The 27,881-nt window shown below is 38.5% G+C and overlaps 2 protein-coding genes across 2 annotated transcripts; both read left to right on the top strand.

Annotated features, from left to right (window-relative positions):
* The first annotated feature begins 15,017 nt into the window (after nucleotides 1-15,017).
* LOC118556729 (cystatin-A-like) lies at nucleotides 15,018-15,842 on the top strand. The gene is made up of 3 exons (XM_036124803.1): nucleotides 15,018-15,107; nucleotides 15,299-15,400; nucleotides 15,501-15,842. The coding sequence occupies exons 1-3, from the start codon at nucleotides 15,039-15,041 to the stop codon at nucleotides 15,657-15,659; spliced, it is 330 nt and encodes a 109-aa protein (XP_035980696.1). The 5' UTR covers nucleotides 15,018-15,038; the 3' UTR covers nucleotides 15,660-15,842.
* Nucleotides 15,843-26,719: 10,877 nt separating this feature from the next.
* Nucleotides 26,720-27,600, top strand: LOC118556929 (cystatin-A1-like). The gene is made up of 3 exons (XM_036125601.1): nucleotides 26,720-26,851; nucleotides 27,039-27,140; nucleotides 27,241-27,600. Exons 1-3 carry the CDS (start codon nucleotides 26,774-26,776, stop codon nucleotides 27,397-27,399), a joined length of 339 nt encoding a protein of 112 aa, XP_035981494.1. The 5' UTR covers nucleotides 26,720-26,773; the 3' UTR covers nucleotides 27,400-27,600.
* The last annotated feature ends 281 nt before the right edge of the window (nucleotides 27,601-27,881 follow it).

Raw genomic sequence — 27,881 nt, 5'->3', positions numbered from 1 at the left:
CGCTTGTTTCTGATTTTTGAAAAAAACCTAAGTACGAAACCTTCATGTTGCGTTGCCATTTTGAAAAGCTACATAAACAAGTTCAGGGCTAAATGTCATAGCAGAGGAAGGATTCTTCTTGAAAACCATCCAGCCCATTTGACTGGCAACAGAGAGGCATGACTTTTATAACAACCCAGATGATCCAGCTTTCAACACTTGCAGGCCGCATGCCTTTGCGGATAAAAAAAAGTTATTTCTGCGCTGGGCCTGGACTATTAACCACAGGAAGCTGTTTGAGATTGAGGGCTAATCATATTTATAAGATTGAATTTATACGACTATGACTAACCAAAATAAATCTTTGCAGTACTGTATAATAGACTAAAGCTTGATTGATGCAAAAAAACCAAAACAATGCATAAATAAGTTTTGGGAGCAATCCAGACTTTTATGACTTTATTTTCATCATTTCCACAATAAAATTGATTGCGGCCATTGCAGATTAAAGAAATTAAATTATTGGCCAAGGAGGAGTATATTTCCACTCATTCAAAGATTCTTTATTGTCACTGTGTGTTACCGTGGTGAAATTTGTTTTTGGCCACTCCAGCAAGAAGTAAGAGACAAAACAAACAAACAAACTAACTAACAAACAGGCGATGAACAAAGGTTACAGTGTTTTTCCCCCCAGTATAGCGTTCATAAGGTAAAATTGTTTTTAAAAAGATGAAGATTTGAAAGTTTGTATGAACTAGTTGTTCTTCATAAGTCACAGATAACAAATAATGAGGTAATAAGGTGCTTTTGTGCAGTGATTTGAAGCTTCATTTACAGAGATGTGCATTTAGATATTTTGACATAATAGTGTACAAATAGGCAATAACATTAATGTGATGATGGGCTAGTAAAAGTGGGGTGATCAGGGGACGATTGCCCTTACAGCTCTTGGAAAGAACCTGTTTATAAGTTTATTTGTTTATGATTTAATGCTTCTGAAGCATTTACCTGATGGGAGAGGGAAAAAGAGCGCAATGCCTGGGTGGGTGGGATCAGTGGAGATGTGTCTGGTCCTTCTTTGGACTCGTTTTGCATAAATTGAGTCCAAATCCTGTAGACGGCATCCCACAATACTTTGCGCTGTTCTCACCACCCGTACTAGGTCCTTCTTCTCCTGGACAGCTCCCATACCACACAGTTATGCAGATACATAAATTACACTATGGTAGCTCTACATAAGTTCTTTAGTGGAAAGTCCAGACCGCTTTGGTTTTCTGAGAAAAAAGAGCCATTGTTGGGCCTTCTTCACCAGGTGGGAGGTGTTCACAGTCCAGGAGAGGTCGGAGGAGAGGTGAATGCCCAGGAACCTAACTCTGTCCACAAGCTCCACCACCTCCCCCTATATGCACAGAGGAACGTTGCCATGAACCGGAGACAGACAACCCAGTATTCAGCCAGACAAGCAGGAGGTATGATTAAAGAAGGTCAAAAACCGGGTAATCAAAAAAGAGCCGGATAATCCAGAACAGAATCCAAGTGCAGAGTCGGGATACAGATCCAAGTTCGGTACACAACCAGGCAGGGTAAGACAGACAGGGATCAGGCAAGCTCAGAAAATCCAAAAACAGAACCAGGTCAGGCAAAACAGGCAGGCAGTCGGATAAGGCAGGAAGAACAGGTTCAGGGGTCAGGCTGGCTCAGAATCAGGAGACAATCGGGTTTGCATCGACAGGTCAATCAGAAAAGAGAACGCTGGAACAAAACTCACCATGGGCCCGTAAATGATCTGGCAGATTTTAGCAGGATGAAGTGGGTTTAAATAAGGAGGTGAACAGGTGAACAGAGCAGAGTGCTAATTACCAGTGACAGGTGGAAATAATCAAAGGGAGATGGAGATTGAAGTGAACCGAACTGATTGGTTAGTGACTGGAGGTTGACCGGTGAGCAGATCTGACTGGCTGGTGACTGGTGATCAGGGAGAGACAGAATGAGTGGTGAAGAGTCAGAAGGCGGACTTCCTGTTTGCGGTAAGGCGTATTGCGTCACTTCCTGTTGTTGCTGTGTGAACGACGGAGCTTTGCTCCAGGCTCTCTCGCTTTTTATCTTTAAACCTCTTTGCTGTAACATCTGTTTCCAAACATAAGCACTTTTAAAACATTGTCTGTGGCTGCTCATCACGTTTGGGAACTCCTCGTGTTTCACACGGTTTGTTCTTTGGCGTGATAATAGGGCGCTAGCCTAGCTTTAGCCTAGCGCTAGCCTAGCGCTAGCCAAGCCTTAGCCTCATAATGGCTTCTCCGGCTCTGACTAAGTCTCCTATCTGCTGCTCTCTGTGTCAGATGTTCAGTTATTCCTCTGCCTCCTTTAGTGATGATGGTACATGTAATAAATGTAGTGTTTTTGTAGCTTTGGAGGCGAGGGTGTCAGAATTGGAGACCCGGCTCCGTGCTGTTGAAAAACCAGCTGATAGCCGCTCTTTTGCTAGCGCGGAGCCGCATAGAGTAACTTCACGTAGCGAACCTAAAGCAGTAGCACCCGAGCAGCCTGGTAACCAGGCTGGCTGGGTGACAGTTCGTGGGAAGCATAGCTCTAGATTACAGACCCCAGATCACCACCAACCCATCTGCGTTTCTAATAAATTTTCCCCTCTGAGCGACAATCTCGCCGAGGAGCCGACCTTAATTATTGGCAGCTCCATAATGAGAAATGTGGCACTAAAGAAACCAGGGACCATAGTTAAATGCCTACCAGGGGCCAGAACAGGCGACATAGAATCCTACCTAAAACTACTGGCTAAGGATAAGCGTAAATACCGCAAAATTGTTATTCACGCTGGCGGTAATGACACCCGGTCACGCCGATCAGAGGTCACCAAAGTTGGTGTTGCTTCGGTTTGTGAGTTTGCTAAAACAATGTCGGACTCTGTAATTTTCTCTGGTCCCCTGCCTGATCTGACCAGTGATGACATGTTTAGCCGCATGTCATCATTCAACCGCTGGTTGTCTAGGTGGTGTCCAGAAAACGACGTGGGCTACATTGATAACTGGAGAACTTTCTGGGGAAAACCTGGTCTGATCCGGAGAGACGGCATCCATCCTACTTTGGAGGGTGCAGCTCTTCTTTCTAGGAATCTGGCCGGATTTATTAGTCCTCCTAAATGCTGACAACCCAGGGTCCAGACCAGGAAGCAGAGCCGTAGTTTAACACACCTCTCTGCAGCTTCTGTACTGTTACCCACCCATTATCCTATTGAGACGGTGTCTTTCCCACGGCCAAAGCTAAACAGATCAAAAACTGATCTAAAAGGAACAAATCATAAAAACCTAATAAAAATCAATATGGTTCACCTTGAACCTAAAAATAAAATAATAAAATGTGGTCTATTAAATATAAGGTCTCTCCCTCCAAAGACTTTGTTAGTTAATGAATTGATTTCTGATAATCAGATTGATTTGTTTTGTCTCACAGAAACCTGGCTACAAGAGGACTACGTTAGTATAAATGAGTCAACCCCCTCCAGTTATTCAAATTTCCACATTCCCAGATCTGTGGGAAGAGGAGGAGGAGTGGCAACTATCTTTCAGTCTGATTTATTAATTAGTCCCAGGCCAACTAATAATTACAGTTCTTTTGAACATTTAACCCTCAGTTTCCCTCATCCAAACTGCAAAGCAATAAAACCTCTTCTGTTTGTTGTTTTGTATCGTCCACCAGGCCCTTACACTCAGTTTTTGGATGAGTTGTCAGATTTCTTATCTGATTTGGTGTTAAATACTGATAAGGTTATTATAGTGGGTGATTTTAACATCCATGTTGACACTGAATGTGATAACCTTAGTGTAGCCTTTAAAACTATCCTAGATTCAATTGGTTTTGCTCAAAATGTGCATGAACCGACGCACTCTCGGCTCCATACTTTAGACCTTGTTCTGACATATGGCATTGATTGTGAAGAATTAACAGTATTCTCTCACAACCCTGTCCTGTCTGATCATTTTTTAATAACATTTGAGTTTAATCTAACTGAATTCTCCACCCCCAAAAGAGGGTTCCATTATAGTAGATTTTTATCGGATAATGCTGTATCAAAACTTAAAGAGTCTGTCCCCTTTTTAATATCCTCAGTATTGCAGAAATGCCCTGTAGATGGCAGCATTGCTGTTTCTTCCCATTCACAAATCGATACCTTTGCTAACAATGTGACTTCCTCATTGCGTTCTGCATTAGACAATGTAGCTCCCTTGAAAAAGAAGGTGATTATTCACAGGAAGCTGGCTCCTTGGTTTAATTCAGAGCTGCGTTCCTTGAAGCACAATGTTAGGAAATTGGAGAGAAAATGGCGCTCTACACACCAAGAGGAATCCTACTTAATCTGGAGGGACAGACTATTGTTGTATAACAAGACCCTCCGCAGAGTTAGAGCAGCATATTTTTCATCATTAATTGAAGAGAATAAAAATAATCCTAGATTTCTCTTTAGTACAGTTGCCAAACTTACCCAGAGCCACAGCTCTGTTGATCCATCCATTCCCTTAGCTCTTAGTAGTAATGATTTTATGGGATTCTTCATAAATAAAATTGATGCCATTAAAAATAAAATAATTGGCATCCTCCCAAACATGATTACCTCGTCCTCAGTAAGTGAGGCAGCATTGGAGGAATCTTTAGAATCTGTGCAGTGTTTGAACTGTTTAGAAGCAGTAGAGCTTTCTGAGCTATCTAAAATTTTAGCTTCATCTAAACCTTCTACCTGTATGTTAGACCCAATCCCAACCAAGTTGTTTAAGGACATATTCCCTTTGATCAGTGGCACTATTTTAGACATGATTAATCTATCCTTAGTAAATGGATATGTACCACAGGTTTTGAAAGTAGCTGTTATTAAACCTTTACTTAAGAAACCTTCTCTTGATCAAGATGAGTTAGTAAATTACAGACCTATATCTAATCTTCTTTTCATATCTAAAATTCTTGAGAAAGTAGTTGCTAATCAACTTTGTGAACATTTACAAAGTAATGACCTACTTGAGGAGTTTCAGTCAGGCTTCAGAGCTCATCATAGCACTGAAACAGCTCTGGTGAAGGTCACTAATGATATTCTCATGGCCTCAGATAATGGACTTGTGTCTATACTTGTCCTGTTAGATCTCAGTGCTGCGTTTGATACAGTTGATCACAATATTCTCCTACAAAGACTTGAACATACTGTAGGGATTAAGGGGAAAGCATTAGGCTGGTTTAAATCTTATCTGTCAGACAGATTCCAATTTGTTCATGTTAATAATAAATCTTCCTCAAACTCTAGGGTCACCTGTGGAGTACCACAGGGTTCAGTCCTTGGACCAATTCTCTTTACTATATATATGCTTCCGATTGGCAAAATTATCAGACAGCATGGGATTAATTTCCACTGTTATGCTGATGATACTCAGCTATATTTATCCATAAATCCTGATGAATCCAATCAATTACTTCGACTGCAGTCATGTCTTGATGACATCAAAAGCTGGATGACTTTAAATTTCCTGCATCTAAATTCTGACAAGACCGAAGTTTTAATCTTTGGGCCAGAGTCCTCAAAAAATAAACTTCTTAACCAATCACTTAATCTGGGTGGCATTAATCTGGCCTCTGGTAATAAAGTAAAAAATCTTGGTGTTATTTTTGACCAAGACATGTCATTTAAATCCCATATTAAACAGGTTTCCAGAGTTTCCTTTTTTCACCTCCGGAATATCGCCAAAATTAGAAACATTCTGTCCAGGAGTGATGCTGAAAAACTGGTCCATGCATTTGTTACTTCAAGGCTGGACTATTGTAATTCTTTACTATCAGGAAGTCCACAAAATGCAGTTCAAAGCCTTCAGCTGATCCAAAATGCTGCAGCAAGAGTTCTGATGAAAATCAACAAGAGGGATCATATTTCTCCAATTTTAGCTTCCCTTCATTGGCTTCCTGTTAAATCAAGAATAGAATTTAAAATTCTTCTTCTAACGTATAAAGCCCTTAATAATCAAGCTCCATCATATATCAGAGCTCTGATTACCCCGTATGTTCCTAACAGAGCACTTCGCTCTCAGACCGCAGGTCTGCTGGTGGTTCCTAGAGTCTCTAAAAGTAGAATGGGAGGCAGATCCTTTAGCTATCAGGCTCCTCTTCTGTGGAACCAACTCCCAGTTTTGGTCCGTGAGGCAGACACCCTGTCTACTTTTAAGACTAGGCTTAAAACTTTTCTTTTTGACAAAAATTATAACTAGTGACTCATGTTACTCTCAGCTACCTTTATAGTTTTACTGCTATAGGCTTAGGCTACTGGAGTATATCAGGATCTAATTTTCTCACTATATTGAGTTCTACTGTTCTTCAATTATGCATTATGTGTTGTCATTTCTGCTTTAACTTTCTGTTCTCTCTCTTTTCTCTTCATAGTAGGTACACCTGGTCTGGCGTTCTGTTAACTGTGACATCATCCAGAGAAGACGGCTCACCCGCTACTACCATCTAATGTAGAACAGATTACTAGATCAATGTGTGCTTCTGTGCTTTTTTGTTTCTCTTGTTGTGTCTCTGTTCTGTCTTCTGTAACCCCAGTCGGTCGAGGCAGATGACCGTTCATACTGAGCCCGGTTCTGCCGGAGGTTTTTTTTCCCCGTTAATGGGTGGTTTTTCTTCCCACTGTCGCTTCATGCTTGCTCAGTATGAGGGATTGCAGCAAAGCCATGTACAATGCAAATGATTCTTCCTGTGGCTCTACGGTTCCCCAGGAGTGAATGCTGCTTGTCGGGACTTTGATGCAATCAACTGGTTTCCTTATATAGGAAATTTTTGACCAATCTGTATAATCTGACCCAATCTGTATAATATGATTGAACTTGACTTTGTAAAGTGCCTTGAGATGACATGTTTCATGATTTGGCGCTATATAAATAAAATTGAATTGAATTGAATTGAATTGAAGAGAGCTGGCAGATTGCTGGGAGGAGACAGAACTGAACAGGTAACAGAGATGTGAGCTGATCAAAATGAAGCAAAGAACAAGCATAAACCAAAACAAAACCCAAATCGTGACAGAGCGTTTTCAGTCCTCCTGGACCTCCTGTAATCTATTATTACCTCCTTGGTCTTACTGGTGTTCAGGATCAGGTTGTTCCTGGAGCATCACTGTGTGAGATTGCTGACCTCATCCCTGTAGTGGGACTCATTGTTGGAGATGAGACCCACTACAGGGTTGTTGTTTGCAAACTTCTCTACTTTGTTTGTGGGGTGGATAGCAGAAATATCCTGGGTGAAAAGGGTGAAGAGAGCAGGTGTAAGATAGCCTGGCCAAAGTGGCTAAAGAAGGCAGTAGGCAGAAGATGTCCAGTGTAGCAGGTGGTTTATTTACAACAAAAACAGTGAAAGAATATAATAACTGAACTTAAAACAACCAAAATTAACACCAAGTGCTACATTGACCTGAATCTCTCCTCCCTCCTGAACATCTCAAATTTCTCTGCTTAAATGCCTTAATTTTCTGGCAGACAAAATGGCCTCCAAATGGACTCTTCCATAAACAGGTACCCCTAAAACAATTTCCACTTGAACTCATTTATGTTGCTTTCAATATACTTTAACAAATATTAAAGCTTGGCTAGCCATGGACTTTCTAACTTTTGAGGTAAACTGAGTTAACATGTTTGGACCAAGTCACTCCTGTGACCCAAGCACTGTTGATTTGGGGCCCTGACAGCACAGTTTATACCAAGTGTCACTGATTTTGGTTTTAAGTTTGACTGATTTTAAATTACATGGTAATATCAGAGCAATTGTTAGATAATAATTTTATCACTTAAGGCAGCTGGCAAAATACAATTCTTTCTGTCAAGAAAACTCCTTGAAACCGTAATCCATGCTTTTATATCATCCCGCCTGGATTACTGTAATGGACTCTATGTTGGAGTGAATCAGTCTTTGCTTTCTCGTCTACAGTTGGTTCAAAACGCTGCTGCATGTCTTTTAACAGGCGCTCCAAAAACAGCGACTATTCTGGTCCCACTCCATTGGCTCTGAGTACATTTTAGAGTTAATTTTAAAATTCTCATTTTTGTTTTTTGGTGCTTGAATGACCTTGCCCCGTCGTACCTCTCTAAACTTCTTCATCCTTACTCGCCCTCTTGGACCCTCAGGTCAGCTGAACTGTATCTCCTGGAGGCATCGAGGTCTAAGAGGAAGCTCAGAAGGAGCCGGGCCTTTTCTATTGTAAGTCCTCAATTATGGAAGAAACTGCCCCTGTACATACCATACCACTACATACCACCATTGTTCTTTGGCTTTTACCACTTTCATTTTAAATTGTTTTTATTGTTTCTTTCAAGTATTTGTAATGCATTATCTTTTTGTCATAGTTTCTAATGGATGTTTTTTAGCTTGTAGCAATGTGCAGCACTTTGTTTCAGTTACTGGTTGTTTTTAAGTACTTTATAAACAAAGATGGAATGCTATGGTACAGTGCCTAATACTTAAGCTATTGGGGGAAAAAACACAACAGAAAAAACTGGTCTAACATAAAATGTTTTGTTTTGTACTGTATAATTGTTTTCCATCTTTATGCTGCCTTTCTGGTATGATAAATTACCACCACCGATATAAGGCTATAAGTATTTTTAAACAATGTAAGAACTTTACATATTAAAATCATTACTATTACTATATAATAGCCATCTTAAAGACTAACTTCAATCAATAAAATAACCAGTGAATTTAAGTTAACAGTTGGCTATCGAAATGTTACGTAAAAAAATTGTGTATGTGGTTTTGCAGAATAAACTGGACACAGTTGTGAGAAATTGGGATGATAACCGGATTCGACCAGGTGGAAATGGGCAAGACTTGTTTTATAGAAAACTATTTTTGATGTATGTTTCTGTAATGTTTCTGAGCTGTATCTTGTACAAGATTACTGGCATACAGTAGATTACGACAAACTTTTTCTGCAAGAGGATGTCAGTCTGTGGAAATCTGACCTTTCCTGTGATGCTGACCTGCATGAGCTTTGTTTGTTGGTGATGGAGGAAAACAACATGGTACTTGCTCATAAGGCTCCAGAGGCAATAAGACTTTACAGAGACCTAAAATCTTTAATAAGGGAACACCTGTTGCTGCTTGATTATAGACCTGCCGAGGATAGATGCTCCTTAACAGAACTGTTTTAAACATTATCTTACTAAGGCACTGTCCATGGTCCTGCTTATCATAATGATATCTTGAGCAATGAGGATTATTCAGTTAAAAACCTTCATCATCAATATTAGCCATGTTGTAATATATGTAGCAGTAAGTTATCACTCCAATGTCATATTTAACTGAATTCCCTAAGTACTACTGAGTTTTTAAATTGTCATTTGCAAAAGGAAAATACCAAATTAGTAAGATTTTGTTTTATTGAGAAAATTTAAAAAACTTTTTTAGGACATGATGCTATAGTTCCATATCTGACAAACAAGGGCAGTTGATGAAATTGGCATAGAAATAACATCAATATTTTAATTAGCTTACATGTAGCTTGAGAAGAAATGTGTAACTTGTAATATGTTCTAAACAGAAAATAGTTTATACTGCCAATATTCATTCTTACTTTCTTGAATATCATTTTAAATACAGTACACTAATTACTACTTTAAGTATACATTCCATTGTTTCTCTTTTTTGATAATGCTGAATAAAGCGGCTTTCTTATCAGCTTGATAATTGCATTTTATAAAACATAAAACTTTCAGTATCACAAAAGTTTTGATGTAATAAGAAATTAAATAAGTTTTTTCTCCCTCTACAGTGGATGTATTCAGGACTATACAGTATTATCTATTGGCTGATTTAAACATAGCAGAATAATTGGAAATGGAATCTTCTGTTCTATCAAGGTGTAACCAAATTATTCCTTTAGGACCCACACTCCACTTTTTAATACTGAGCAAAATTATGATTTGAATTCTGCATAGTTGCTGAAGCAACATGGTAGTTCCATTGAGCAACTACAGGTGTGTGCCAGGGGCACCTTAAAAATTCAGACATGTTTAAAATGTGACCATAATGGTTTTAGCCAGGAACAAGTCAGCCCTGGAAGAAAAGCCCAAGCTCATGTGTCAGAGTCTGATCCGCATTGCCGGCAGTAAGTCGGACTCGTTTCCGGTGAGAGTTGGACTCCGCCAAGGTTGCCCTTTGTCACCGATTCTGTTCATAACTTTTATGGACAGAATTTCTAGGCACAGCCAAGGTGTTGAGGGGATCCGTTTTGGTGGCCTTAGGATTGCGTCTCTGCTATTCGCGGATGACGTGGTCCTATTGGCTTCATCAGGGCGTGATCTACAGCTCTCACTGGAGCGGTTCGCAGCTGAGTGCGAAGCGGCCGGGATGAAAATCAGTGCCTCCAAATCCGAGACCATGGTCTTGAACCGGAAAAGGGTAGAGTGCCTTCTCCGGATTGGGGAGGATGTCCTGCCCCTAGTGGAGGAGTTCAAGTATCTTGGGGTCTTGTTCACGAATGAGGGGAGGATGGAGCGGGAGATCGACAGGCGGATTGGTGCAGCATCTGCTGTGAAGCGGGCGCTGTACCGATCCGTTGTGGTGAAGAGAGAGCTGAGCCAAAAGGCGAAGCTCTAGATTTACCGGTCGATCTACGTTCCTACCCTCATCTATGGTCACGAGCTTTGGGTCGTGACCGAAAGAACGAGATCCCGGATACAAGCGGCTGAAATGATTTTTCTCCGTAGTGTGTCTGGGCTCTCCCTTAGAGATAGGGTGAGGAGCTCAGTCATCCGGGGAGGACTCAGAGTAGAGCCGCTGCTCCTCCACGTCGAGAGGAGCCAGTTGAGGTGGCTCGGGCATCTGGTCAGGATGCCTCCTGGACGCCTCCCTGGTGAGGTGTTCCAGGCACGTCCCACCGGGAGGAGGCCCAGGGGAAGACCCAGGACACGCTGGAGGGACTATGTGTCCCTGCTGGCAACTTTATTTTTAAGCTCTTTAAAAACAACCAAAACAAAAGCTTCAGTTTGTCTGAAAAGGTTGAAATCAGCTGGAAATCAGTTGAGTTCTGAACATGTTTATACAGTAGGGACACTGGGTGGAGACTAGAAGGTGGTTCCACTTCACATCGAGAGGAACTCCACTAAAAAAGCTTCAAATAATTCCTGGTATTGGGCTTAATGCTTTAAAAATTTGGTTCAAGGGTGGAACTTTAAAGTAGCCATACAACAGAACCAAAACAGTTCAACATTTTTTTCACTGTTCACCTTAAACAAAATTATTTTATCAGGATGCTTTATATGTCTTTCTTCCCATGTATTTCCCACCCTTAATAAAACAAATGTACTGTTTCTCTCGTCTAAACACAATGTTTCATAACCCAGTTCTAGTTAAACAGGTTAAAATCCTCCCTTATAGCTGCTACAGTTCCAGAGAAACAGCAGGTTGGGCATTAATGAGAGTGATGCTTGACACATGCATCAACGGATCACATGTCAGTCATACATTTTTCTTTCACAATCAAGAAAAAAATGTTTGATAGCTTCCCATGACTTCAATAGAAAGAGTGGTGGCCTAGTGGTTAGGGGGCAGGGTACCCGGAGAGGCTCCAATGTTCTGGGTTTGAATCCCACAGACTGCCCCTCTGGGTCCATGAGCAAGACCATTAGCTCCAAAATCCTCCCTGGGCGCTGCAGCACTAATCCCTAAGGGATGAGCTGAATGCAGATAATTAATTTCATTGGAATATATGTTGCAATGACAAATAAAGATAATTATTTGTTTGTTTTTTTTAGAAAAAAATCCTGCTTAGTTTGTAAGTCTATCAGAATGAAAAGTAAAACTTTTTCATCACAATATTAACCCCAAAATATACTTTCACCTGATATATTTGAATGTAAAGTAACTATATTCAACTGAGAAATGTTTCTGATAGAAAGAGAAGTGTCTCTAAAAAATGAGATAGCAATGAGAAAGCAGTTTACCAAACAGATTTTATCTGAACCTTCCTACCATCCCAGAGTGACTATTTGATATTAAATTTAGATTTACTTTACACAAAACTGAATGCATACTGTTTTGTGTTGATACACCCTTAATTTTGTTAGCATTCAACATATTTACAACAGAATTCTGCCGAATAGCCGAGGCGTCAATATTTTGTCTCAGTCTAAGATTTACGAGAGAAAAACTGGAGGTTACACCTTTGCTTTTCTCTAGAAATGTTTTAACAGAAACAACATAACTGACTCTTTTCATGAATGAACGTTATTAGGCAACCATAATAGTCCTGCATGTCTTCATAAGAAGAGAAACTGGTTGAAGGGTATTTGGTAATAACTGTTTAAAATTAATTCTGTAGAAAAAGAAATGCAATTTAAAGAATGAGGAAAACAAGCATCTGTTGACACCACACTATATTTGAGGCATTTTCCAGCAAGGAAATATTTGGATTTTCATAAAAATTTTTAACTTTAATGAACTTTAATGAACTACTAAAGTTGAACTTTAACTGCAATTAATTAACTATTGGTCAACCATTATGGGCTTTTCTAATGCCCGCACTGATGCTTAACTGGGTAGCCTACTGCTGACGCTTTTTGCCAAAGCTTTTTATATGTGCTAATATGTCTTTTTTCCGTTTTTAAAACACATGGTCATAATTTAGTTGTTTTCTTTTCCATGAAACATGTGTAGTAGCAGCCATAAGTAAAATAGCATTTGATGGAGCTTCTCTTTCCTTGTGAGCGCTACTGATCTGATGAGGGATCAATAGAAAAAAGCAGATTCCAGCTCCTCTCTTTTCCCCAGAGAGTTGCTCAGGAAAATCTCCTTTCAAAATACATGATCAAAGACTGCGGTTTACTCCAAAAAGTTTGGATGCCAGCCCAGCATCACCAGTACCCAGTAAACATAAAGGAATGGACATGGTCATCATCAATACTCAGGTAGGCTGCGTTGTTCAAACCATGTTTAACTGGTACTCTGTCCTAACAACATTTTCCCCACACCATGATACCACTATCAAGATCTTCACTTTCATGTTGTTTATTTCAAATTCTGACCGTACCGTCATAGTTGCACAACTGAAATCTAGATTCAATGGACCAAATAATGTTTTTTTTAAAAGTTTGTTATTGTCCAATTTTTGTGAGAATTGTGAACCCCATTCTTAGTTTCCTGTTCTTAGCTGACAGGAGTGTCACCCAGAGCAGTTTACGACAAAGACTTATGCCAATAACTAAGAAATGTCTTCACACTTCCCTGGAGCCTCCAGGCTGGAGGCTTTCTTATTGCCCCATTCCTCTGGAACTAAAACAATAACATCAAACGTCAGCCCATTTCTCAGGAAATGTTTTAATATTTTGTGACAGAAGGGATAGGAACAACAGATACAAGTACTTATTGAGGAAAATTAGATTATTAGCTTATTATACCCCTTTGGCTTTTTATTTATTTTGTTTCATGCCAACCTGTGACTTAAATGTTTCTTAATCTTATTTTATGGGAATTTTGAATTACCTACAAAACGTAACTAAATGTGTGCAAGTGTCACATAATCTGTCAGTATAAACACACCTTTTCTGAAAACATCAGAGGCTGCAGCAGCACTAAGAAAGAGCCACCACACCATAAAGACCAAGGAGCTCTCAAAACAAGTCAATTACAAAATTGTTGAAAAGTACAAGTCTGGATGGGGTAATAAAATTAAAATATTTAATGTTCCTCCAGAACACCATCAAATCCATCACCTTCAGATTCAACGCACATGGTACCACAACAAGCCTGCCAAGAAAGGGCCGCCCACCAGAATCCACAGACTGGTCAAGGAGGCCGTCAATCAGAAAGGTGGTACAGAGACCAAAGGTGAATCTAAATGAGCTGCAGAGCTCCACAGCAAAGACTGGAGGATCTGTCCATAGGACCAAAATAAGCCGTACACTACACAGAGCTGGGTTTTATGGAAGAGTGGCCAGAAAAAGGCTATCATTTAGTGTCAGAAATAAGAGAGCATGTATTAAATTGCCAAAAGGCACATGGGCAACTCCCCAAATGTATGAAGGGAGGTGCTCTGGTCAGATGAAACTAAAACTGAATTTTTTCAGCCAACAAGGAAAGTGCAATGTGTGGTGCAAACCAAAAACATCTCATCATTTCAAGAACACCATCCCTGCAGTGAAACAAGGTGGTGGCCGCATTGCTGTGTGGATATTTTTCAGCAGTAGGGACAGGGAAACTGGTCTAAGTCGAAGTGAAATGGATGGTGCTAAATACAGGGATGTCCTTGAGTATCCTTTGTCTGCCTGTGATTTGAGACTGAGACGGAGGTTCACCTTTCAGCAGATCAAAGACCCTAAGCGTACTGTTAAAGCAACACTTAAGTAGTTTAAGGGGAAACATTTAAATGTGGTGGTCCAGTGTGAAGGAGTTGGAGCAGTTTTTCCTCAAGGAAAGGGGAAATAAATCCCAGTGGCAAGGTTTAGTGTGCTTATAGAGATTTGCAGCTGTAATGGAAGCTAAGAATGGCTCAATAAAGTAATAACTATAAGACGCTGAACAAGTATGCAGTGAAGTTTTCTGTTATTCTGTTCTATATGTTGTTTGCTTCACACTAAAAAAAGGGACAATTTTATTAATTACAATCTCAGGATATATTTTGAAAGTTAACTAGATTTAGCATCCCACAAAACAAATTCCAGATGTGTTTTGAATTTTGTGTGCACCAAAATGTCTCCTCATCTCTAGGGAGTCTGTTGTTCAGTGGACTACTCATCATAGCTGCTTTAAGGTAACAAAGTGAAAATCTTAATCACACTATAACTCCTTTTGACAGCTGACATGTAACTAGGAATTTTGTCAGTAGTTTGGCAGGTATGAACATGAACAACGCTAATGTGAGGGCTGTTCCCACAAAGCTCGGCCCACTGTATAAGAAACACCTTTCAGTCTGCATCCGTTTACCTTCAGTATAAATATGCTTGAAAAGCAACAGAAGTTACACATTTGAGCCGACATCAGCAGACACAACATCTCTTGTGAAAGCAGAAACCAGAATCAGAATGGCTAAACTTGGAGAATGGTCAAAGAATAAACCTGCCACTGATGAAATCCAGGGGATTTGCTCTGTGGTAAGACTTGATATACATTTACTATTCATAACTTCCACTTGAAAAGTGCTGTTATGGCTTTGGGTGATAATCGGGCATTATTGTTGTTATGTATAGTGTATTTAAATTATAAATGTTTTGAATTGTGTGAATATACATTTGTTAATTTAAAACAAATATTGCATTAAAGCATTGTTTAATTTTTACTTCAGCTGAGGAGTTATGTGGACAATATTACAAAAAGAACTTACAAGGAATTCAGAGCATTTGAGTACCGTGAGCAGATTGTGGAGGGAAAAAACTACCTTATTCGGGTAAGAGATCTCTCAAATTCCTGACTATCATTGAAGTGAAGAAGAAACCGTCTAAATGTGCTTGAGGATGATCTAATTCACTTGTATTTCTGTCCTGCAGGTTTATGTTGGGGAAGAAGCATTGATTGATCTGATCGTCCATGAACCTAAACCTCAGAAAACTCCTGGGGAATTGTGGCTGATTGAGTTTGACCTGAGGGGAATCAATCAAAACCAGAAACCAGATGATCCTCTAGAACCCTTTAAAGGCTTCAACTAATGCAAAGAGGCGACCTGTTTCTATTTTCTGCAGATTGCTGTCTCCAAGAAATTTGTTGTATTTTGATATCTGCAGTCAATTTAAACATCCTCAATTAACAAGACTGTCATTGACACGGTTTACTCTTGTCAGCATTGGATGTATGCTGCAAAAGCAATATAAACAAAGATTTTAAAAATTAATAAACATGATACTGACATTACAGTTTTTCTCTGACTTCTTTTTTCTAAAATCTGGTCATAACCAGGAACACCAGAATGTATTATATTACAGTGACAGTTAGCTGGTTTCTACAGGATATGCTATTAAATCCAGTTCATAAGCATACTTGAAAGAGTTAAGGTTCTTTAATTAACAATATTGAATGTATTGAAAATATTCCGTTTGCAATACCACTTAAGGTGTCGTTACCAGGAAACATATAGCTTTTTAAACTCTGGTAATTTCTATTTAAACTTCTCAAACCTTTTAAAAACTGATTTTTTAATGTATCCCCTACAGTTCATGGTTCGATTCAATCCCCAAGTGATGCTTGCTACAAGAAACAAGTTCAGTGTCCTCGGGCACCAATTAAATTAATTATGGATTTCACTTAAAAGTGACAAAAATGCTGGAAATCCATCCTCTGCTTAACGCATTTGTATCTGTGTCCTATTTATAAGAGACAAGGTTTAAAACATTTTGAAAAGTTTTTTTCTTTATTCTTTTAGAAAACGGAAACATGTTTTATGATTTTACATCAGTGCATCACACAGCAAAGATGCAGTTATGATGAAAAAATGGGCTTTGTTATAACACAAGCACAATGTGTTACTTTAGATATTATTTTTGCTTTACTACTTCTTTTTGCTCTGGGACTGAACTCCTTCTTTCTGTAACTACTTCAGCTGAGTCATGTTAGCAAAACCTACTATCTGCTGCACATTAGCTCTAGGCACTGAAAAACAATCATGGGGTTAACACATGGCAGGTGACCCCACATATCGGCCTGGGTCTTTATGTTTCCAGGCGGCCCATCATGATTGGTCAGACAATACTCCACACACGATCCTCTTGAATATGTTTTAATATTTAGATTTTCACAGTGTGGCATTTTCCCAGTGTTCCCAATCATAAATTTTTTGACAAACCCAACAAACCAGTGTTTTCACTCTTTTTTTAAAGACTGTCAAGCAGAAAACTGTCAAAACAGTCAAATTAATTGAGAATCTGAGAGACAGAGCGATCCGTTACAGTGAAATTGTCATGATTTTAGTCCTGCCATGTTTTTGCTACTCTGTCCCTCCACTGCTAATTGATGATTCTCACCTGGGCTGTTCCCTATTTAAACACCTGCTCCTCACCTGCTCTGTGCGAGATCGTCTGCCTTTCTACAGCTTTCAAGCCTTGTTTCATGAACCAAGTTTACCCTGTTCTTCGACCCTGCCTGTCCCTGACCACTGCTTTTGCCTACACCTGTCCTTGGAGTGAGTAGAGTTTATCCCCCTGTATGTTGCTGAACTTTTGCCTAATTCTAACCCTGATTAAGCCCAACGGATTCTGGAAACTTCTTCCCTGAGTGATCTTCTGTGTATGACCCTGGACTGTTTATCGACCTCAAGCCCGTTGGATTTTGGACGCTCGTACCCCACAATCTGTAAACCTCCTCAAGACCCCCTCTCTGAATGGACTGAGTAATTCCAGTTAGTCTTCATTGTTTTCTGGTTGCTACTCCAGTCCAGACTCTCATGTCTGTTTTTGTGTTCCAGAACCACCAGAGTCTCCAGACTTAAGCTGGATCACTTCCATACCCACTCCTTGTCTTTCTACAAAGAATAAATATTTTACTCAATCATTGTTTTGGCTGTGTGTTGGGTTCTGGCTCCTTACTAAAAATGTGACAGAAATAAAGCACGCCGTTATTGAATGCACTGCATACTTACATTAATCTTACATTCTATTTAGTATGTGGCTCCCTGAATAAAACAATATAGTCTGAGAGACAAAGAAATAAATAAATAAATAAATAATAGGTAAGTAACATTGTAAATTGGGTTGGCGAACATTTATTATAAATATTTAAGAAGACTACTGTAAATTTAGTATAAAATAAAAATAATGTATTTAAACAAAATGCTAGTAAAAGGTGAGACTTGTACTACATTCACTTTAAAATGTGACAATGCTGGTGTTTTTAAAGTAAGTAGCCTTTAAAGTTTTGTTTCATCAGCATAGTTATGAGTATCTCACATAATACCCTGTCTGACGTAAGGGGGTAAATCTTGTAAATATAGAATAAATGTCGTCTGGAGTAAGACTTGAGGAGCACCATGTGTGATCTTCAGTACTATGAGATCCAGAATGTTTTTACCCCATATTATTCTAATTTAACCTGGTATTGTCTTGTTTGTGTTTCCACTGATGAGTCCCAATCATCATTCATGTAAATTATGTACATAGTAAGTACATAACTGCTCCCATTACACCACAAAACATTGGCAAACTGGCAGTAGCATGTATTATGAGTAATGTGGATGTATCTGGACAGGTGGGAAAGCACTCGGGACACATTGGACCAGGTTGTCTTTAGAACACCTACAGAAATGGCCTTGGACATATCTAGATGCACTGGTCTCACATTCTGTATAAAAACTGCTATGTGGTAATCTAAAACATATTTATATAACACATATATATGGGGAGCTGTGGTCCAGTGGTTAGAGTAGAGTGCTTGTGTCCTGGGAGGGCTGTTCTGGGTCACTGAGCAAGGCCGCTAGCCCCAGAAGGTTCTATCAATAGTGATGTCCCACATGCCAATCATTCTGACGCGCTTCCATAATGCCAGTGTCCGTAAGTTCCTAGTTGCGATTGCACAGTTCTAGTGTTTATGTATCCAGTTAGCTTAGCAGAGATATATGTCGGCGAGGACCTAGGGCGGAGGCGAGCGCATGGTGAAAAGAGATTTTAATCAAAGCAAAACTTACAGGATTGTCAGGAGAACTAGAAAAAACTAAGGTTCGGGAACAGGCTTCGATGTAGAGGATGCAACACAGATGAATGCAGAGTGACCCAACAACAAACAGAGGGAGCTTAAATACAGGCTGAGAACTAAACAACAACAGGTGAGGCAAATCAACTAATTAAGTCCATAGCTCGTGGAATCCTGACATTTCCAGTACTTAATAAAACAAATGTACAGTTTCTGTCGTCTAAACACAATTTTTCATAACCCAGTTCTGGTTAAGCAGTTTAAAATCCTCCCTTACAGCTGCTACAGTTCCAGAGAAACGGCAGGTTGGGCATTAATGAGACTGATGCTTGACGTTTGCATTGATGGATCACCTGTCAGTCATATATTTTTCTTTCACAATCAAGAAAAACGTTTAATAGCTGCCTGTGGCTTCAATAGAAAGAAAGGTGGCCTACTGGTTAGAGGGCAGGGCACCTGCACAGGCTCCAATGTTCTGGGTTTCAATTTGAATCCCACAGACTGCCCCTCTGGGTCCCTGAGCAAGTTGCAGCCCACTGCTCCCTAAGGGATGAGCTGAATGCAGAGAATTAATTTGATTGGAATATATGTTGCAATGACAGATAAAGATAATTATTATTAGTTTTTTGTTGTTGTTTTTTACTGGCCTCTGGTAATAAAGTAAAAAATCTTGGTGTTATTTTTGACCAAGACATGTCATTTAAATCACCTCCGGAATATCGCCAAAATTACAAACATTCTGTCCAGGAGTGATGCTGAAAAACTAGTCCATACATTTGTTACTTCAGGGCAGGACTATTGTAATTCTTTACTATCAGGAAGTCCACAAAATGCAGTTCAAAGCCTTCAGCTGATTCAAAATGCTGCGGCAAGAGTTCTGATGAAAATCAACAAGAGGGATCATATTTCTCCAATTTTAGCTTCCCTTCATTGGCTTCCTGTTAAATCAAGAATTGAATTTAAAATTCTCCTTCTCACGTATAAAGCCCTTAATAATCAAGCTCCATCATATATCAGAGCTCTGATTACCCCGTATGTTCCTAACAGAGCACTTCGCTCTCAGACTGCAGGTCTGCTGGTGGTTCCTAGAGTCTCTAAAAGTAGAATGGGAGGCAGATCCTTTAGCTATCAGGCTCCTCTCCTGTGGAACCAACTCCCAGTTTTGGTCCGTTAAGCAGACACCCTTTCTACTTTTAAGACTAATCTTAAAACTTTCCTTTTTGACAAAGCTTAAAGTTAGAGTGGCTCATGTTACCCTGAGCTACCTCTATAGTTATGCTGCTATAGGCTTAGGCTATTGTAGGACATCAGGGCCTATTTTTCTCACTCTACTGATTTCTACTGTTCTCCAGTTTTGCATTGCATTACATTGAAATGACTGTTGTCATTTAATGTTTTAAAAAGAACATAAACCATCACATTGATAGGATAGTAGTAGAAGTAAAGTGACAATTTTTTTCACAGTGTTAACCCTAAAATATATTTTCACCTGACATATTTGAAATTAAAGTAACTGTATTCAACTCATTAATGTTTCTGATAGAAAGAGAAGCATTTCTAAAACATAATATAGCAATGAGAAAGCAGTTTACCCGAACTGCTAATTGACTATTTAACATAATGTGCGGCACCTGGATTGCTCCCCAGGCGCCCACTGCTCCCCAAGGGGATGGGTTAAGATGCAAAGTCAAATTATTATTATTATTATTATCCATCCAAACCGCTTAATCCCTCATGGGGTCGTGAGGGTTGCTGGTGCCTATCTCCAGCGTTCACTGGGCGAGAGGCTGGGTACACCCTGGACAGGTCGCCAGTCTGTCTCAGGGCAACACAGAGAGACAAACAACCATTCACACCTAAGAACAATTTGGAGAAATCAATTAACCTAACAGTCATGTTTTTGGACTGTGGGAGGAAACCAGAGTACCCGGGGAGAACCCGGGCATGCACAGGGAGAACATGCAAACTCCATGCAGAAAGACCCAGGGGTGTACTCGAACCCAGGACCTTCTTGCTGCAAGGCAACAGCGCTACCCACTGCGCCACTGTGCAGCCCTATTATTATTATTATTATTATTATTATTATTATTATTATTATTATTATTATTATTATTATTATTATTATTATTATTATCAAATTAACATACATAATGCAATGGTAAACTATTTTAGTTTACCATAGCCATGTCACAAAATTATTTATACATTTAAAACACATTTTATATTTATACTATTTATGCCCTTTTCAGGATGTTGATGTTACTACAGATGAGGAAATTAAAGATGTCCTTTTGAGGCTCTTAGTCAACGTCATATTACAGGGGCAGAGGCCACAGAGGAACCTGAGGTTTTAGCATCATCGTTGAAGGATGTACAGTGCTGCAAAACCTGAAAGATTGCAAATGGCTGTATAACCCTTTTTGGCTTGGTCTACTGTTTAAACTTGAGCTATTCCAAGGATTTACTATACACCTTTGAATTTCTTCAGAAAGTTTTGATGGAATTAAATGGGAATAAGCTCTCCGCTAAGGTGCAGGTCCCCAAAAACAAGCTGCATTAGTAAAATGACTGGATAAGTATAAAGACTGGATAAGACCAGAATTGGGTTTCTGTTTGCCTTGACCTGCAAGTGTTGCTTGCTAGTATTTATCTGAACCTTTCTACCATCCCAGAGTAACTATTTGATATTTAATTTTTATTTACTTTACACAAAAATGAATGCATACTGTTTTGTGTTGATACACCCTTAATTTTGTTAGCATTAAACATTTTTACAACAGAATTCTGACTAATAGCCAAGGCGTCAATTTTTTGTCTCAGTCTAAGATTTACAAGAAAAAAACTGGAGGTCACACCTTTGCTTTTCTTTGGAAATGTTTTAACAGAAACAACATAACTCTTTCATGAATGAACGTTATTTGGTAACAATAAAAGTCCTGTGAAACTTTGAAGCAGAGAAACTGGCTGCAGGGTATTAGGCAACAACTGTTCTAACTGATTCTTTAGTAAAAGAAATGCAATTTAAAGAATATAAGCATATTTTGACACCGCTCTGTATTTGGGGCATTTTACAGCCAGCAAAATATCTAGATTTTCAATAAAAATAACATTTAAAAAGCAAAAACGTAAATAATGTTTCTTTTACAGACAATCTGTCGAGGGGATACCCCGCTTTTCACCCATTGACCACAGTAGACAGAAAAGAAAAAGAAATGTCAGGATCTTGGCAATGGATTAGATTCAGTGGTGTAGTGGTCCCTGGAGAAGTGGGTATACTCACAGTTTTTGCCCTTTTTTTAACACAGCCCTGTTTTAGAAATGCCTTGTTTTAGAAACAATCACATGAAAGACTGCTCTATTTTTATTATATTATTACAATTGAATAATATTAATAATGATAATGTTATGTTCATAGTGTTTCTTTTCCTAATCCACCTCTTATATCTTTCAGTCCTTATGTAATTTTGTCTGTTGTGTGCACTTGCCTCTTGCTTATAAATTTTCCCGTTGTTGGATAAATGAAGGATTAGCTAATGTTATATTGTCTTAAATGACACTTTTTAATTGGATAAATGTGATGGGTTCTTTCAAAGTCAATTTCACTTTCTGTCAGGGCAATGAGAGAAGTTTCGTCTCCTCTCTTAAAGTTTGCGCCGAATGTCCGCTAACATAAATGCTGTTAGCTACCGGTAACTTCCGTCTTCCCGGATATGCAACTACGATTCTTTTCAAACATAAGGTTTGTTTCGCTTCGCACCACTATCGTTGGATAGTGCTATGAGTGTTATTACTGAATTAATATTCCATATTAATGCAAAGTTAAAGGCGTTTTGTATGACTTTAGATTAGCCAATTTTAGTGACCGATTGCTAGAGCTACCCCTAGCCTCCTGGAGGTATAATCGCATTAATAAAATCGAGCGTTCTAGAAGTACTGATGTTTACTTGTTTAAAATGTTATTTCATCAAATGTTTTGTTTAACTCAGGATTTGTTTTTTGAATGGGTTGTAACACATACCAAATATTGTTTTGAATTACTTAAGATAATTTAACCTCAATTCACACTCTTTAAGATGAGCTTTGTTTCTTTAACTGAGATCTGCAGTGAACCAGGATTCACTGAATTATTCTGATGATGATGATCAACCACTTTATTTATTTTTTTGTTTCTTTCGTGTGTACATAGTTCCTTATCTTCTTTTTATCTTCATTTTGCTTAGTAGCTTTAGTTAAGTTTCACTAGCCTTGTAAAAGAGGATTTGTTGATCGAAATATAGTGTCAATTCAAATAAACAGCATTCTCTGGATGTTCATTTCATTTCTGTTAATAAATTCTTGAACTTGAAGAGAAGTTGGCACTGCTTATTCTATATGTGTGCAGAGTTTGCTGTTGAAAGATCACCAGTGCTCGTATCATCCCTTTCAACTATTATCCTGATATCAGCTCTCGAGCTGATATTCACCGGACAACACCTAACAGACAGAGAGTTATTTATTAAACATTAAATAACTTTAAAACAGTGTGTAATTGCACAACAACAACAACAACAACACACACACACACACACACACACACACACACACACACACACACACACACACACACACACACACACACACACACACACACACACACACACACACACACACACACATACTTTTGGTGAAAATAATTATTATCTATATTTTTTCCTATAATTAATAGGGGAAAAAAAGAAGATAGCATATAGCAATATAGCGATGAAGACTCCCCAAGTCACCCCATCTTTCTGTTGTTTTTTGTTTTGATATTACAGCCAACAACAACACCATGTGGCATTGTCTAAGGTTACACCAGTCATACAATAAAAAACAACTAGAATTTCTCTGTTGGTTCCAGTGCAGAAGGACCTAATTGAGTCATTAACCCAGTATGCATTGCGCATGTGAAAAAATGGCAACTTCCGTGGGTCAACAATATAACAATGCATATACAATTTTTGAAGTGAATATGAGTTTTTACATGTCATTAAAAGCAATTTTTATGTTAATAGGAACAATTTCAACACATTTAATCCAACATGTTCAACTGAGCATGGATCCTTTTCAAAAGCTGCTGTTGGCATAAAATCAAAGAGCAGCGCTAATAAATTGTTCAGAGCTGAGAGCATCCCCTTGTTGTGTTAGAAAAGCGTTGTGTGGCAGAGAATTTTAAGATAAATCATTGACAGAGGCGAAAAACGATTACACTTGAAAATACATTAAGCCAGAAATTATAAGATATTTAATTGTGGTCTGATCAGCCTCTCCTGACAGAAACTTCTATAGTGTATTTGTGGCTGTCTCCAGTCGTCATTAGGTGAAAGGCGAGGTATACCCTAGACAGGCTGCCAGTCTAAGGCTATTTCCGTTTTTGCTCGTTTTATGACAATCTAAATATTTCCTGGCTAGTAAATGCTTCAAATATAGGGAAGTGTCAAAAGATGCTTGTGTTTCCTCACACTTTAAACTGCATTTCACTTAATAAAAAATATATTTTTAACAGTTATTGCCTAATACCCCATAGCCAGTTTCTCTATTCATGGATACATACAGGACTGTTATAGTTACCTAATAACGTTCATTCATAAAAGGAGTCAGTTATGTTTTCCTGCAAAACATTTCCAAAGAAAAGCAAAGGTGGGACCTCCAGTTTTTCTCCGGTAAATTTTAGACAAAAATGTTGACGCCTCGCCTACCAGTCAACTATTATAATTAATGCATTACCTGCAGTTTCTCTGGAACTGTAGCAGCTATAAGAGAGAATTTTTACTTGCTTTACTAGAATTGGGTTATGAAACATTGTGGTTAGAAGAGAGAAACGGTACATTTGTTTTATTAAGTATGGGAAATACATGGGAAGAAAGAAATATAAACATCCTAATAGGTGAAAAGTGGAAAAAAAGTTGACCAGTTTTTGTTTCTGCTGTTCAACAAAATATAATTTATAACTACTTTAAAGTTCCACCATAGAACCAAAATGTTAAAGTATTAAGCCCAATACCAGGAATCATTTGAAGCTTTTCTAGTGGAGTTCCTCTCGATGTGAAGTGAAACCACCTTCCAGTCTGCATTGAATGTGCCTACTGTATAAATATGTTCAGAACTCAACTGATTTCCAGCTGATTTAAAGCTTTTCAGACAAACTGAAGCATTTTTGGCTTTAAAGAGCTTAAAAAAAGTTGCATTGTATTGTATTTGTCTCGGACAACAGAAGACGTCAACAGAATGGATATCCTTATGGGAGACTGATCAGATACAAGGCCTGCCATGGATGAAATCCATTAAATCTGTGATGATGTAAGATTAGCTGAGTAGTTATTTAAAACTTTATAGACTTACACTTACATTCTGTGGCAAGGTTTATATTTTAAGATTTATGTTCCTATTATTCAGGTGAAGCTTGAAGCGAAGAAAAAAAACAGGGAGAGATTTTCATGAATTCAAAGCTTTATTTTACCCGGTGAAGAACATCCTAGTGTATTACTATATCATCAAGGTAAGAACCATTATCCTAAAAGAGGGAAAAAAGCTAATTTTTTATTTTCTGTTTCTTGAAGGTTTTCAGTAACAAATAAAGAGCAAAATCTGTTCTTTGTTTTTCCTGAAGGTTTTTGTTGGAGATGGATACCTCCATCTGTTGGTCATCCAAAGCGTCTCTACAGGTGAACTGGCCATCAAACTGCTGGGAGTGCAGCAACACCACAAATGGGATGATCCTCTTAAACCTTTCGAGGAAAACAACTAATGTTTCATCTTCCTCCAGGAGAAGGATGATGCAGATAAAATACACTGGATTGGTATTGTGAGAGCTACTTGAAAAACATTATTTTACAGTTCTGTTGTATTTGAGGTGCTGCAAATATTAAAAAATATACAATAAATAAACTTTGGATGTAGAATTTCTGCTCTTGTTTCTGATTTCTTTAAAATGTGCAGGATATTTTACTGGGAACAACTCAGAACAACTCAAAAGATTTTTATATGTCAGAACATTGGTTAATGCAAGCTAAAATAAACATTATAAATAAGATTAGAGTCATTGAAGTTATTACATTAGGATTTCTCTGTGAAAATCACCGAGTCAGAATCTGATCCATTAATTGATTCAAATGCAATTTAAATACTAGAATGTATTTGTGCTTCATCAGGGCGACCCGAGGACTCTGGGTTGGGTTCAAACCAAAAACCTCCCATCATTTCAAGAACACCATCCCTTCAGTGAAACACGGTGGTGGCAGCATTGCTGTGGGAATATTTTTCAGCAGCAGGGACTGGGAAACTGTTCATAGTCAAAGGAAAATGGATGGTGCTAAATACAGGGATGTCCTTGAGTATCCTTTGTCTGCCTGTGATTGAGACTGAGACAGAAGTTCATCTCTCAGCAGATCAAAGACCCTAAGAGTACTGTTAAAGCAACACTTAAGTAGTTTAAGGAGAAATATTTAAATGTGTTGGTCCAGCATGAAGGAGTTGGAGCAGTTTTTCCTTGAGGAAATGGGAAATAAATTCCAGTGGCAAGGTTTAGTGTGCTTATAGACATTTATCAAAAACCACTCGCAGCTGCAATGGAAGCTAAGAATGGCTCAATAAAGTAATAACTATAAGAGGCTGAACAAGTATGCAGTGACTATTTCTGTTATTTTGTCCTATATGTTGTTTGCTTCACAATAAAAAAAGAGACAGTATTAGTAATTACAATCTCAGGATATATTTTGAAGGTTAAATAGATTTAGCATCCCACAAAACAAATTCAAAATGGGTTTTGAATTTTGTGTGCATCAAAATGTCTTCTCCTCATCTTTAGGTAGTCTGTGGTTTAGTGGACTACTCATCATTGCTGGTTTGAGGTAACAAATTTAAAATATTAATCACACTGTAACTCCTTTTGTCAGCTGACATTTTGTAACTAGGAATTTTGTCAGTAGTTTGGCAGGTATGAACATGAACAACGCTAATGTGAGAGCTGTTCCCTCAAAGCTCCACCCACCCTAGAAGAAACACCTACCAGTCTGCATCTGGTTTACCTTCAGTATAAATATGTTTGAAAAGCAACAGATGTTACACATTTGAGGCCGACATCAGCAGACACAGCATCTCTCTTCTGAAAGCAGAAACCAGAATCAGAATGGCTGACAGCCCCTGGCAAAATCTATGGTCAGGGATAAAACCTGCCACTGATGAAATCCAGGGGATTTGCTCTGTGGTAAGACTTGATATACAATTATTATTTATAACTCCCATATGAAACATACTGTTATTGCTTTGGGTGATAATCAGGCATTATTGTTTTATGTAAAGTGCATTTAAATTATATAGGTTGGGATTTGGGTATCTATACATTTTTAATAAAAATGTATTTGCATTATTTCATTGTTGAATTTTTCCTTCAGCTGAAGAGTTATGTGGAGGATAAAACAAAAAAAACCTACAGGGAATTCAGAGCAATTGAGTACTCTGAGCAGCTTGAGGGTGAAAGAAACAATGCTGTTAGGGTAAGACATCTTCTACTGTCCTGACTACCACTGAAAGTGAAGAAGCAACCATGAAAATGTGCCTGTGGATTATCTAATTCGCTTGTATTTCTTTGTGCAGGTTTATGTTGCAGAAGAAAAACTGATCGATCTGATGGTCTGCTTACTCGCACCAAACAACATTCCTAATGGATCCTGGAAGGTTGCATTTGAACTGAAGGAGGTCTTGCAAAACCGTACACTGGATGATCCTCTACCACCCCCGCAAAAGCTCAACTAATACAAAGAGGCGACCTGTTTCTATTTTCTACAGATGGCTGGCTCCAAGAAAGATGTTCTGTTTTTATATCTGGAGTCAATTTAAACATGATCAGTTAAAAACACTGTCATTGTCACTGTTTACTCTTGTCAGCATTGGATGTATGTTGCAAAGACAATAAAAACAAAGATTTAAATAAAGTTAATAAACAAGAAACAGGCATAACACTTTTTCTCTGAGTTCTTTCTAAAATCTGGTCAAAACCAGGAAAAACAGAATGTAGTATATTACAGTGACAATGAGCTGATTTCTACACAAAATGCTATCAAGTATTATATACTCGAAAGAGTTAAGGTTCTTTAATTAACAAAATTCAATGCATTGAAAATATTTTGAGTGCAATCACATCTAAGGTGTGTTTACCACAAAAAACACATTACTTTTTAACTCTAATAATTTGAATTTCATTTTCACAAACTTTCTTGGAAAAGCTGTGTATCCCC

Source organism: Fundulus heteroclitus, chromosome 21 (assembly GCF_011125445.2).
Source record: "Fundulus heteroclitus isolate FHET01 chromosome 21, MU-UCD_Fhet_4.1, whole genome shotgun sequence".
Classification (NCBI taxonomy): Eukaryota; Metazoa; Chordata; class Actinopteri; order Cyprinodontiformes; family Fundulidae; genus Fundulus; species Fundulus heteroclitus.
The sequence above is the reverse complement of the archived record's forward strand: the minus strand, read 5'-3'. Positions and strand labels throughout refer to the sequence as shown.